Here is a 15,491-nt window from a genome sequence, read left to right as displayed (position 1 = left end):
GATACTAACCAACATAAAAACATACTACAGGTAATAGCAAGAATTATTAGTCTGCAAATGAAGTAAATGCTGATGTAATGTTGTTCAGTATATTGCCCTCAGTCATCAACAAAAATACCCCTAACACCATGTATATGCAGATGCTAGCTATGCCTCTAGGTTGCGCTGTTCTATTTGACCACAAACAGGACCTTTGCTATGTTATCAACACATTTCAAGTGTCAGTTATGGTCAGGACAGTGTTCTGTGTAATTGTGAGTGCGTTATGTTGGAGCTAAGTGAATTCGAATGTGGACAAATTGCTGTTGCTCATATGGGGGGAGTGCTTTTGTAACCACGGGAGCTGAGATGTTTGGTGTGTCAAGATGCACCGCAATTGATGGCTTACACCGCATACAGGAAAGGCGGAAAAATATCGTCCACCAAGTCTCAACGCGAACGAAAGTGTGTACTGAGGGATGGTGATGGTCACTGAAGAGGAATGTGACAAGAAATGAGAGAACGATATCTGTGAAAGTTACTGCAGGACTGAATGTCACACTGTCAAACCCTGTCAGCACCAAAACAACTCAAAGGGAGGTGCAGAGGGAATTGTAGAGCGAGTTGGAATTAAAAAACCACTCGTCAGTGATGCATATGCCTGCAACAGGAAAACGTGGTGCCAAAGCCATAATATCTTGATTATGGAGCAATGAAAGAAAATCATTTGTTCGGTTGAGTCTTGTTTCACACTGTTTCCATTATCCGGCCGAGTTTACATCCCGGGAGTGAAACGTGGCGTGTATTCGGTGATGATTTGGGCAGCAGTGTCTTGGTATTCCACGTTTATTCTGCGAGGTCGCATTACAGCCAAGGACTATGTGACCATGAAACGGTACAGTAGTTTGCGCTCTATAAGCAGGTTTCGCTGCTTGCTCACACGGGGAAATACAAACAGAGGCGGCTCCGCCGCCAATTTTATTGCACGGCGCGGCCGGGCGCGGGTGCAACAGGACCCATGTGGACGGATGGAAAGAAATGTGTCAGGCTTCATAATACGTATTTATATGTGTCATGTATTATGCATTTCTTGTACGTGAATGTGAGTCTGCACATGAGCTTTCCTAATCCTCCTCACACCTTTCCATAAAGCGTGGCCAAATCTTAGTTCTGTAGTATAGTAGTGCCAACCTTACTCTTGGGTGGGGGATCAGAGAGACAGCACAGGCAGGTAAAAGTCAAAGACGTTCCAGTGTCACAAGATTTGGGGTGGAGAGGTTGGTCACGGCAAAGTGGTTCGACCATCCCCCACACCGGGGCCCAGGAAGACCTCTGGGTGCCCGCCATATTCTGGGGGTGTTACAGAAGACGGGTAAGTGAGCAGACGTGTCCTCAGTGCGTCTCTCTCAATGTTCACGCACGGAAGAGAGGTATTTGCATATTTGTACTAATTCTTTTATTTCCAGTTTTGGATTGTGTAAGGAAATGAATGTTCTCGTTTAATTTCGGAAATTTGACCCCCTGTGTTAATGTATCTGGTCCCCAGTTTACCCCTTATCCTCCTCACATAGTGGATGTCACATGTAAAACATTGGGAGACTTTGGTGGTATACATCTGGCCAACGCAATTCCGTCTTGCCAATAGAAACGTGTGTACAGATTACTATATAATATACCCGAGCTATAAGTTGTAAAATTGTAATATCTGTAAACTGGAACAATTGCTGCAATCGCTGTAAAGTCGAGTGATAATGTTTAAAATAAATAGGTAATCAATTGGCATCAATCTTTAACATACCTTAAAAAATCACAAAGAAGTCAAGTTAAAGGAATTCATTTAAAATAAAAGATATAGAATGCAGGACCCCACACATCAACGTGTGAGCCCTCCAGCCCCTTGCCTAGTATCGTATTTCTAGGTACCGCTCTCAAGTTCCTGTCCCCAGTTATCCGTTGCGCAATTTTCATTCAGGGCTTGACGACATCAACTTTCAAAAAATGGTTCAAATGGCTCTGAGCACTATGGGGCTTAACATCTTAGGTCATCAGTCCCCTAGAACTTAGAACTAGTTAAACCCAACTAACCTAAGGACATCACACACATCCATGCCCGAGGCAGGATTCGAACCTGCGACCGTAGCAGTCGCACGGTTCTGGACTGCACGCCTATCAACTTTTATATGGCGTCCCTAGGCAAGGAAGTTTGACGCTAATCTTTCAACCATTTTGTTTTATCAGGCCCATCCCACCTATGATGTTTGCTCCCCAGTGGTCGTGATGTGTTCCAAGGCGAAAAAACCCCTGTTCAAACAGCTGACATTGTCTAGGACTGGTTTTGTGAGCACAAAGGTGCACTGTCGCATCTTTCCTAGATGCCACATTCACCAGATCTCAGTATTATTCAAACTTTTGATCTCCTTTGGAGAGAAGGGTGCGCGGTAGCTATCCACCTGCGGCTTAAGATTCCCTTGAAGACTATACAGGAACTGTGTTTATCCGTTCAGAGATGACTGGATGCTGTTTTGAATGCCAACAGTGTTCACACACCATAATAGGTGTGGTAAAGTGATGTATTTTTGGAGTTCCCGTATTTTCACCCGTTTCCTCCCCAACCGCTCCCTGTACATCGTCTCGTGAGCTGGCATTTTTGGAGGGTGACCCGAGCCAAAATTCTGGTAGTTTGCGAGTATCACAATTGACACTGTGTACTACTACACGGAATGTTTGCCTGTGACATATTGTGTCGTGTTACAGGACGAACTGCACGTGAATCAGACGGGCGTGAGGATGGTGGCGGTGTGCCCGGGACCCACGGACACGCCGATGGCGACCGAAGCCCACCACTACTGCCTGCACGACTACGCCAAGCAGTCTCTGATCGATGGCATAGCCGCCTTCGGGCCTCTAGACACGTATTTACCACTTTCTTCTTCAGTTTTATTGACGTTTAGTGTACTTACCGGCAGCTACTACCATGTTACATTTGTAGAACGTCTGATGACTTCAACAAACACATCTTAGTACGTACAAACTATATGTCTATGCGGTCTCCAGTGCGGCTAGTTTGATGCTGCTCTCCACGCTAGTTTACAATCGTTAAGCCTTTTCATCTCTGAATAAATACTGCGATCGACAACCACGTGAATCTGTTTACTGATCCGAGCTTTTGTCTCCGTCTACAGTTGCGGTTGGTTAGCAAGTTTTCCAACACCCAGGGAGCAGTATGTCGTCCTGAACGGGGTGACTTCAACAGAAACAAGCGTAACTTCAGGTGTGCCCCAGGGCAGCGTAATAGGTCCTCTGCTTTTTACGACTTACATAAACGATCTGATTGATGGTATTGACAGCGGCCTGAGACTGTTTGCCAATGATGCTGTAGTCTACAGGAAAGTAGTATCACACGAAAGTTGTGAACAAATCAATGAGGATTTGCGGAAAATAAATGCGTGGTGTAATGACTGGCAGTTATCTCTCAATATTAGTAAGTGTAACCTACTGCCTATAACAAGACGAAAATCCTCATTAATGTATGAGTACAAAATAAATGCCCAGTCTTTGGAAGCGGTAACGTCCGTCAAGTATCTGGGTTTGACTATTCGAAATGATCTCAAATGGAATTATCGGATTACACAAGTAACGGGTAAGGCGAACTCTAGATTGCGGTTTATTGGTAGAATCCTGAAGCGATGCAGTCCTTCAACAAAGGAAATAGCTTACAATACGTTAGTTCGTCCTGTCTTGGAGTATTGTTCGCCTATGTGGGACCCTTACCAGTTGGGTCTGATTCAAGAAATTGAAAAGGTCCAAAGAAGAGCGGCAAGATTCGTGACTGGTACATTTAGCCATCGCGAGAGCGTTACAAATCTCATAGAAAATTTGAAGTGGGACACACTTGCAGACAGACGATGCGCTAAACAGAAGGGACTGCTTACTAAGTTCCGAAATCCAATCTTCAGCGAGGACGTAGAGTATATATTATTACCATCAACTTTCAAATCGCGTAATCATCACCATCGAAAGATAAGGGAAATAAGAGCTCGTATTTAGGCGTTCAGACAGTCGTTTTCCCCTCGTGCGATCCGCGAGTGGAACAGGAGGGGAGAAATTTTGGCGCGAATTGTGCCCTCCGCCACACGCCGCTCGGTGGCTAGCGGAGTATATATGTAAATGTAGATGTAGATGTAGTTGTTGGCCTTCACCCATCCCTCCACATCACTTCAGGCGATGACTTCTCATAGCGCGACAGCCCTATAAAACACTGTACACGCCGTACAAACCTACGCACTATATCATTGCTCGCTCACCAATAGAAAGACTCTTTCACGCTCGGCACTGAGCGACGAGGCCCTATGGAAATTGCGCGAATGAGACGGATGTTGCCAGTTTTAAAATTTTACGCCAAGGGTGGAGCACGGCCCTACCTTGGCTCTTAGAGAGGAACAGAATTATTTTAAACCTGGCGAATTAAAAGAAAGATTGAACTCCAGATATTTTGTTGCAGTCTCTTTTCTTAACGATTTAGATAGTCATCACAGCTTTAAAGTTGTATACACAGAAGGTTCGCAACAAGGGAACTCCCTCGGCTGTTCGGTCGTATTTCTCAATCGTGTCTTCAGGATCTGCCTTCTCCGTAACTGTACGGTATTTTCTACAGAGCTCCGAGCGCTGCTGAAGACCTCTACCAGGAGAGGCTCTTCAGGGCAACCAGTATCTCATTTTCTCGGATTCCCTTAATGCCCTACAAAAAATGAAATAAAATTATCGTGTGGTATTGTCTGGGAGGCCCCATCTGGGCAAGTTCGGCCGCCGGGGTGCAAGTCTTATTTCAGGTGGCGCTACACTGGGCGACTTGCGCGTCGGTGGTGATCAAATGATGGTGAGGACAGCACAACACCCAGTCCACGAGTGGAGAAAATCTCCAACGTGGCCGGGAATCGAACAGAGGCCAGCTCCATGATAGACAGACACGTTACCACTCGGCTAAGCAGTCGGACAGAGCCCTGCAGCACACGTATCCGGCAGAGAAAATAATTCACCTCATACTTGACGAACTGTACCTCCTACAGCGTCAGGGGAGGAAGGTGTAAGTCTGCTGGGTACAAAGGCACAGGGAAATGAATGGGCAGACAAAGCCGCCAAGGAGGCCCGCAGGGAACGTCACGTTACAAAATGAGCCATTCCTCTGCAGACTGTCATTTCGCTGAAGGCTGGGAGATCTATGCAACTGTGGAAGGAGGAATGTCTGTCAGGGACGAACAGCTGAAGCCAGCAATCCGGTAGTGGCGTTGCTCACGCTGGTGACTGGCGAGATGAGGTAGCCCTAACCCGCCTCCGAATTGTACAGTGGCTTCTAACACGTGGCGATGTACCCCGGCGAAAGGACCGCAGAGTGTGTGACGCTTTGGATGTGCAAATCACTCCACATTTTAACTGAGTGCATTTTGTTTTGTGATAAGCAGAAATATATAAATTTAGGGAGGGATCTGTCCTCTATTTAAGCTGATGACGAGACGAATATGGTAAAGTTTCTAAAATTTTGTGATGTGTCTGGACTCTGGCCTAAGCTTTTAGGTTGGAGATTTTATTGTGTTGCAGGATTTTTGGCTCTTACGTTTTATTCCAGTGGTCAGAAAGCTGCAGCTGTGTGCTATCTTCTTTTAATTAATTTCACTGCTTTTTCGTCTTTTACTGTAGTCTATGTTAGATCCCATAACTAGATGTACATTATTTGTGGATGAACGTGTGTGTGTGTGTGTGTGTGTGTGTGTAGAAGTTTTTATGACGTTCTTTACGTTTTTTATCTACAGTACCATTTTTATAATTTTGCGACCTATATCCACAGTCGTCTTATTATATTTTGGTACGGGCACTAAACACATATCTGTCGTGCGCCCATACATCATATCATCATCACTCCATTATCAAATTTACTGATCCTAGATGGCTCAGTACGTGTCCTATCAACGCGTCCCGTCCTTTTTGTCCGTTGTGCCATACAGTTCTTCCCATTTCCATTCTGTAACTCTTCATTACATGTCGGTTCTGTTCTATATTTCAGCTTAACTCTGGAACATTACATTTCACAACCTCCTACTTTCGTTTTTTTTTTTTTTGTTTTTTTTTTTTTTTTTGTTTTTTTTGCGTATAAGACTGCTTATTAACGAATACTTTCGGAAAAAAATATTCCATATACTTAAATTTATATTATATTAAAGAAATTTCCTATTCTAAGAGAAGCTTTTCTTGTTGTTCCCAACCTGCATATTATATACTCTTTACTTCTGCCACAGGTACTTATTTGCTTCCCAAATAACAAAACACATCTACCAATGATTTCCTAATCTAATTTTCACAGCGTTACCTGACTTAATTCGGCTAAGGTCTATTCTGTCACCCTAGTTTTACCTTTGTTGATAATCATCTTATAACCCCGTGTCAAAACCATATCCGTTCCTTTAAACTCGTCTTCCAAGTCCTTTGCCGTTTCTGACAGACTATAATGTCATCTTCAAACCTCTACGTTTTTCCCTGAACTTTCATACTCTCTCTGAATTTGTCCTTGTTGTCCTACACTGCCAACGGCCTTGCTGCAGTGGTAACGCCGGTCCCCGCTAGATCACCGAAGTTAAGCGCTGTCGGGCTGGGCTAGCACTTGGATGGGTGACCATCCGGTCTGCCGGGCGCTGTTGGCAAGCGGGGTGCACTCAGCCCTTGTGAGGCAAACTGAGGAGCTACTTGATTGAGGGGTAGCGGCTCCGGTATCGGAAACTGACATACGGCCAGGAGAGCGGTGTGCTGACCGCATGCCCCTCCATATCCGCATCCAGTGACACCTATGGGCCGTGGATGACACGGCGGCCGGTCGGCCCCTTGGGCCTTCGTGGCCTGTTCGGGAGGAGTTTCGCTGAGTTTTAGTTTTTCTCCTACACTGGACGCTCAGTGTATATACTGAATAACATTGGGGATAGATTAAATTGTATCACTCCCTTCTCAGCTACTGCTTACTTTCGTGTCTTTCAACTCTTACAATTTCAGTCTGGTTTCTGTTGTAGTTGATTCTTAGCTCCCTTTTATCCGTGCTAACTTCAGAATTCCAAAGAGTGTATATATTCCAGTCTACATCGACAAAAGCTTTGTCAAAATCTAAAAATACAATAAATTCAGGTTTGATTTCCTACAGTCTATCTCCTAATATAACGCGTAGGATAATATTGCCACGCTTATTTCTGTATTTCTCCAGAACCCAAAACGATATATTCTCAATATGTTGTGTATCAACAGTTCCATTCTTCTGTAGATAATTTACGTTAGAGTTATGTGGCCATGGATTATTAAACTAACGGTTAGATTATGCTCACATCCGTAAACACCTAATGGTCAGATGAATGTAGAGAAATATCAACAACAACAGACAATAGCACAGCAACAGTACAATTCGCTATGAATAGGAAGGCAGGACAAAAAGTGCATAACTGTTACCAGTTAAATGACAGGATTATTGTCTTCAGAGTTAACAGCAACACAATGCTTACAACAATCACGTATGTAATCCATTCCTCGGCATAATCAGACAGAAAGATAGATAGATAGTTAGATAGATAGATAGATAGAGAGAGAGAGAGAGAGAGAGAGATAGAGATAGAGGGAAATGTGGGGGCACTGATTGGTACAGCAATATATTAAGGACGATGAAAATCTAAAATCGTGGGGGATTGTAACCCTAGAATAGACGAAGCAATTGAAGACAGAATTTCGGGAGAATATCGGCTTGGCAGTAGGAAAAAGAGAGAGGAGAAAAGCTCCTTGGTTTACGAAATACATTTCAGGCAGTCATAGCAAAGAAACTGCTCAACAACCAGGAGAGAAAGGGGTGTACTTGGAAGAGGCCGAGAGTCACAGGACGAAACCAGCTTAATTACGTCCTGGTGAGACAGCGGTTCTGAGATGAGATATTGGATTATATCATGGAGAGACATAGACCAAATCACACTTCAGTAATGAAGAATTACAGTGTAACAAGATCACGAAGGATCAGTATGTAAAGAACTAGTATACTGAACTACTGAGGAACGATGAGATGCGTTTGAAATTCTTTGAGGCTTTAGATCTGCAGTTATGAATACCACGGAAGGCAGTTCAGCTGAACTGGAATAGACAGCTCCAAAAAGGGCAGTCCCAGACGTTGGACAGTTCGCTGTACATACAAGACAGGTGACTTTGAAGAAACCTAGAAGAAATAATTCAATTAACCGACGAGAGAAGGAAATATAGAAACGTTCTGGAAAGAGAATTATAAAAATAGATGTGTGTGTGTGTGTGTGTGTGTGTGTGTGTAAATAGATGTGTGTGTGTGTGTGTGTGTGTGTGTGTGTGTGTGTGTGTGTAAATAGATGTGTGTGTGTGTGTGTGTGTGTGTGTGTGTGTGTGTGTGTGCGTGTGTGTGTGTATTTGTGTGTGTGTTCCACATCTCCTCCTAAGCCACGAGACCGATTTCAGCCAAACTTGGTAAACATATCCCTTACTGTCAAGCAAAAATCGCTGCCTGGATAAGAGTCATCTACCTGTCATAGTTCAGTAGATATGACGTCAGAAACAATGAGATGTGGGAAAAACTGCCGCATCATGCATGACGTTCAGATTTGTTACTTCTGTGATATAAACTCTATTCGTAATAAATTTCGCAGACAGTGTCCACATATGCCGCTAGATGCACCTGCAAATTTTTATCGTGTTACCAAGCATAGTTCAGGAGATACATCATAAACGCTGAGATGCTCGAAAAACTGGCTCACTATGTATGGCGTTTACATTCACTACTTCTGTACTTGTGAAACGCCCCCTTTGAAAAATTATGAACGACAGTGTTGGAAAAACTCTTACGTTATTTGATACAGAAATACTGCAATACAGCGAGCGCCAATACTGCCAGCTAAATAAAAGATTCTAATTACTGAAGGCACTAACTACTGATAGGCATAGTTAGCAAATGAAGGATTTTGATAGAGAACAAACAATGTATTTACCTTAATAGTGTTCAAAAGTCATCATATATATATCTATCAATTCATGATATCCATCTTCTCAAATTTCCTTTTTCTGGCGGACACACGTCCAGTTCGTCCGCCTATAGCGACCTCTCAAGACTCTGGCATCTCTCTCTCTCTCCACATCCACCTCTGCTGGCGGCTCACATCCAACTGCGCAACGCTACCCGCTATTCACATCCTACAATAGCGAGTATTCCAACAATGCCAACCAGCCACAGACTGCACACAGCACAGTCAGTGATTTTCATACAGAGCGCTACGTGGCATTACTAACAAAAAAACCTAAACAGCCTACATAAACTAGTAGCTCTATTCCCAGCACATTCTGCAGACAGTATACAAATATGCTAGTAAGTGTACCTACATATATACATCACTGTATGACACACAGTTCAAGAGATATGACGTCATTAACACTGAAATTCATGAAGTTCTAATACATTCATTCTTTACTACTAAGACCTGAAGTTTTAATACATTCATTCTTTGCTATTAAGACACTCCTACAGTCGAGTCAACGGTTTTGACAGCTTTCAGCTTCGAAGCAGAAAAGGTAGTAAGCAAGAGCAATAAAAGTCTTGAGGGATATGAAGAGGTGTTGCAATAGAGACGTTTACAAAATCGCGATGTAGACAAGCGAAACAGCTCTTATTACACATTTGCACATTATGCATATTTCTTTCTACGACTATTCCATAATTTCAAAAGTGTATTCACTAACAGACGCAAATGAATTATTTTTCTGTGTTACGCAACAAACACAGTTCCTTTTTTGTTTTCGTGTCTAATAAGGAAATAGGCAAAATGAATACGCGAGGAATGCCGGATTTGTTAGCTAGTAGAGTAATATAAATGAAATATAAATATAAAAGCAATGTACATGAAGTGTAAGAAGGCTCAAGCGAAATGGATGCAGGAAAAATGCAAAGAAATCGAAAAACTAATGTTCAACGGAAGGACAGGTTGGGAAACTGGAAAAGTTGTAATAACATTCGGTGAAATTAACATCAAGCGCGTCGACGTTAAGAATAAAAAGGAATTCCACTGTTGAATGTAGAGTACATTGAGAGCCTGTATAAGGAGGAAGAGGAACTGTCTGATGACGTGATAGAACAAGAAGTTGAAGTCGACTAGGACGACATTGGAGAATCAGTATTAGTCAGTTTGACGGAGCTTTGGAAGACTTGCGAAGAGACAAGGCAGAAGAGAGAGATAACATTCCTCTGGAATTTACAAGATCATTGGAATAAGTGGAAAACAAACGAGTATTCAAGTTAGTGCGTGGAATCTACGAGACTGCAACCAACCGAATATTCAAGTTGGTGTGTAGAATTGATGAGTCTGCAGACATGTCATCAGGCTTTTGGAAGAATATTATCTAGACAATCACCATTAGGCCAGATAAAAGCGAGAACTATCGCACAGTCGGCTTGATAGCACATGCATCCAAGTTGCTGACAAGAACAATTGATACACAGAGGCATGAAAAAGATTTGAGTATCTGTTAAATAAATGTAATCTTAAGAAAAGAAAAGAAAAGGCACCACAGAGGCAGTTTTGACGTTGTGATTGATAATGGATATTAGTCTTAAGAGAAATCAAGAAACATTTATATGATTTTTTGACCTAGAAAAAATGTTCTAAAAATTATGTAAGATGATTGAATTTTTCAGATAAATATATAGCGAAAGACAGGTAATATACGGTTTGTCCAAAAGCCCCGCTATCATCTAAAACAGCATAACTTGGAAACTATTAGAGATAGTGCGGCCTGGGTTATTGTAAAACGTGTACTGTGCAATCCTTTGCATACCACTAACTCGTAGGAGATATACTGTATGAGCAGGCACCAACAGTACTGCAATACGTAGGTGAAAAGCAACGTCGGACATGTCGCACACTCGCGCAATACTACAGTAAGTTGTACGGATAATACCTTGCCTTCATTCAAAGGCGTTATCTGTCTGACTTGAAATAATCGATTGTACGAACACAACGACGTCGCGTAAGACTTGATATTCAGTTTCTCACGTTATAAATCACACTACAGTTCGATACGACATTATTGGGTACAAAAGGATTGACACACTAACACTTTTCGTGGTATATAGTGGTCAGTGGTAGCTATCTGGATATTAATTACAACAACTGACTATTGGTGTTTACTAGGTTCGAAAGATAAACTACCACCAAAGTTAGTATCAACACCAGAAAAATACTAAATGCGAGAGTCTATGGGGAGTAGGAATGATATACACTCCTGGAAATTGAAATAAGAACACCGTGAATTCACTGTCCCAGGAAGGGGAAACTTTATTGACACATTCCTGGGGTCAGATACATCACATGATCACACTGACAGAACCACAGGCACATAGACACAGGCAACAGAGCATGCACAATGTCGGCACTAGTACAGTGCATATCCACCTTTCGCAGCAATGCAGGCTGCTATTCTCCCATGGAGACGATCGTAGAGATGCTGCATGTAGTCCTGTGGAACGGCTTGCCATGCCATTTCCACCTGGCGCCTCAGTTGGACCAGCGTTCGTGCTGGACGTGCAGACCGCGTGAGACGACGCTTCATCCAGTCCCAAACATGCTCAATGGGGGACAGATCCGGAGATCTTGCTGGCCAGGGTAGTTGACTTACACCATCTAGAGCACGTTGGGTGGCACGGGATACATGCGGACGTGCATTGTCCTGTTCGAACAGCAAGTTCCCTTGCCGGTCTAGGAATGGTAGAACGATGGGTTCGATGACGGTTTGGATGTACCGTGCACTATTCAGTGTCCCCTCGACGATCACCAGTGGTGTACGGCCAGTGTAGGAGATCGCTCCCCATACCATGATGCCGGGTGTTGGCCCTGTGTGCCTCGGTCGTATGCAGTCCTGATTGTGGCGCTCACCTGCATGGCGCCAAACACGCATACGACCATCATTGGCACCAAGGCAGAAGCGACTCTCATCGCTGAAGACGACACGTCTCCATTCGTCCCTCCATTCACGCCTGTCGCGACACCACTGGAGGCGGGCTGCACGATGTTGGGGCGTGAGCGGAAGACGGCCTAACGGTGTGCGGGACCGTAGCCCAGCTTCATGGAGACGGTTGCGAATGGTCCTCGCCGATACCCCAGGAGCAACAGTGTCCCTAATTTGCTGGGAAGTGGCGGTGCGGTCCCCTACGGCACTGCGTAGGATCCTACGGTCTTGGCGTGCATCCGTGCGTCGCTGCGGTCCGGTCCCAGGTCGACGGGCGCGTGCACCTTCCGCCGACCACTGGCGACAACATCGATGTACTGTGGAGACCTCACGCCCCACGTGTTGAGCAATTCGGCGGTACGTCCACCCGGCCTCCCGCATGCCCACTATACGCCCTCGCTCAAAGTGCGTCAACTGCACATACAGTTCACGTCCACGCTGTCGCGGCATGCTACCAGTGTTAAAGACTGCGATGGAGCTAAGTATGCCACGGCAAACTGGCTGACACTGACGGCGGCGGTGCACAAATGCTGCGCAGCTAGCGCCATTCGACGGCCAACACCGCGGTTTCTGGTGTGTCCGCTGTGCCGCGCGTGTGATCATTGCTTGTACAGCCCTCTCGCAGTGTCCGGAGCAAGTATGGTGGGTCTGACACACCGGTGTCAATGTGTTCTTTTTTCCATTTCCAGGAGTGTATTTACGTCATCAATAACAGCAACCTATAGCGAAGCTTCTCTGTGTACTCTGACAACACAACGAAGCACTTTTTGAGCAACGAGGTACCAGAAACTACAGCTTTCGTATATAAATGATGAATTTGTATAGATCCATTGCCTCTTGTAGTTGCTCCTCTTTTAAAGCTTCAACGAATAATCGTATATACAAGCAATCAGTGTGAACGTTATAAATTTTTACGTAAATTGTGAATATGTTCTCAAGGCAAAGATATAATTTAATATTGTTTATCTTTGGTTGTCAATCAACGATAATCTCTGTAGGTAGCTTCTTGCTATAACAATATCCTTGAGGCTATTGAAATTTTGCCGTAATAAACTTTTTCGTCAACCCAACCTTTCAGAATTAAGTGGAATAACTTTTCATTTATAATTAATCACTTTTCAATAAAACATAAATTTCTTTTCCCTGTTTTTCTATTCGTTGCAAGTTATTAACTGAAAAATACTATTCTTTCTCTTTAGGGTATTAATTTCTTTGAACTTTGCTTTTACCAATATGAAAGTCTACTTTAACGGCCTTTGGATTTACTTTTATACGAAAAGATATAGCCGAGATATTAGTCTGGTTTGAAATAAACTATTCAATACTTTTTTTGTAATAGTTTAGGGATAAAAGACAAATCGGATACCGACTTTTTCAGTTCAAAACAGTTAATTATTTATTTCCTGCGATTAGTTCGTTTACAGGTACAAGTCAGAGTTTTACTATTATCGCCACTTTTCAACCATATGTACTTTAAATAATCAAACAAAGCTCAACCACTTCAGGCGTTGACTTCCATGACCCTCTAAAATTTAAAACTCAAAACACAGGACTTGATGATCTCGTTTAGAGAGAATTAGCGCGTTCTCTAATAAATGGTTCTTGATTTGTCGTTTAGGAACAAGGGGGAAAGCTATCAAATTCTCAATAATCTTCCGACTGTTCTTCAATAAATAACTATTACGTCGGACGACCGTTCTCCTTGACATAGACTACACATTCGGAGTTTTTCATGTAACTGGCGAGTCTACACTCTACCAAAATCGGCGAAATAATCACTTTCTAGACAAGCCAATAATCTTCTCAAAATATCTTTCTAAACGACTTAGAGCTGTTTCGAAAACACTTGAGTTCCATCCTTGTTGCAAACTTATTCACGTATCGTACGTGTAAGCCGATCTCATCACACTCTTGAGACAATCTCTCTCGTGGCTCACTACTCGAACATTACTCGGAAATTGAACTGAAGTTCTAAAAGAACAAGGCAAGAACCATCATTTGCGAGCAAATATATCACGCTAATTCTCTCTTTAACAGTAAGTGTTCCTTCTTAGCAGTTACCGTCAAACCTTCATAGTGGCCAGCTGCGTCGTAGTTGTTATCTTTGCCACAGGACGCGATTCAGCAGTCGGCTGGACGTATCAAACTCGCTGATTTAAGAGGACACAGCTTTTCTCGAACATCAGGTGTCATATACCTACAACACTTTAACCCAAAAATATAAGAAAATTATACAAACTCTTCATTATCCTACAACATAAAAGTCGATAATAAGTTGAGACTATGCAAACAAGTGATGTCCTTTTCTTTGGGCTGAAGAGGGATTGACACATTACAAACATTTACCAGCTCTCAAAGTTTTTTTTTAGTATGGTAGAATTTCATGTTGTGCCCCACCTGTCACTCCTAGATCATTAAGGCGATATCAGAGTTCTGCCCGTGTACGGGTCAGCATTGCAGCATTCTCATTGTTTCATTGATTCGTGCATGAAGGGTAGCAATGTCATTGACTAGTATTGTGTAAACGCCATCCTCGACGTAACCCCACAAAAAGAAGTTTAGCAGCGTCAGATCGAAAGAGCGCGAGGGCCATGCGATGGGACCATCACGACCCACACAGCTCTCAGGAAATACGGCACTCAACTCATCCCACCGTTCAACAGCCATTGTAGAGGATAACGAGCGGGATAGCGCAGTGGTCAGCACACTGGATTTGCATTCGAGAGGACGACTGTTCAAACCAGCGTCTGGCCATTTTGATTTAGGTTTTGCGTGATTTCCCTAAATCGCTTCGCGCAAATATCAGGATGGTTCCTTCGAAAGGGCTCTACCGATTTCCTTCTCCATCCTTGATTTCGTTGGCGACGGGACGTTATAGGGGTTCACCATCATACTGGAAGATGATAGACGGCTGCAGTCTCACGTAGCGTGCGCATATGCGGTCATGTACTCACGGCCACTACTATTTGCATACCAATCTTTTTGTCAAGCTTGAAAGTGTGGTTCAATCTAAGGAAACATGCACGCCTTCGCCGAAGGCACACACCAAAATTTAGACTATTTGTGACTAACGAGTTACCCGCAGTTCGTATACGATTACTGAAGATACTTAAAAAAGTTGAAATGCGTCAATAAAGCTAGGGAACAGCATGGAACACATGGATGCATACCGCAGAGGACGATCGCTTGGCTGCAATATACGGAGCATTTATGTTTTGTACTCAAAAAGGCGCAACTGCTTTTGTAAAGCATTACGGACAGTTGATCTGGCTTTCTGCAATTCGTGTGAAGCACGACGAACTGGCTCTAGTTGTTGGCGTGGAAATGTAGTTTGCACTTTCTGTCGGAATCAACATACCAGAAGAACCATTGCGCCTTACCCTGGCCTGTCTCCTATTTGATGCAATCCAAGTCAAATCTGCAAGAAATGGCACAGGAAAAATACTTTAGGACCTGTTAAACGTTTAACAGCAAATCGTGCT

General features: G+C 43.4%; 1 protein-coding gene across 3 annotated transcripts in view; it reads left to right on the top strand.

Annotated features, from left to right (window-relative positions):
- LOC126473503 (15-hydroxyprostaglandin dehydrogenase [NAD(+)]-like) overlaps positions 1-15,491 on the top strand; it is a 332,530-nt gene that overhangs the window by 315,799 nt on the left and 1,240 nt on the right. For all 3 annotated transcript variants that reach the window (XM_050100593.1, XM_050100592.1, XM_050100591.1), the window contains exon 6: positions 2,734-2,891. In XM_050100593.1, the coding sequence (XP_049956550.1) occupies positions 2,734-2,891 (158 nt within the window). The remainder of the gene's footprint in view (positions 1-2,733; positions 2,892-15,491) is intronic.

The sequence above is a fragment of the Schistocerca serialis genome, chromosome 4, assembly GCF_023864345.2.
Source record: "Schistocerca serialis cubense isolate TAMUIC-IGC-003099 chromosome 4, iqSchSeri2.2, whole genome shotgun sequence".
Classification (NCBI taxonomy): Eukaryota; Metazoa; Arthropoda; class Insecta; order Orthoptera; family Acrididae; genus Schistocerca; species Schistocerca serialis.
This window is presented reverse-complemented; position numbering and strand designations above follow the sequence as displayed.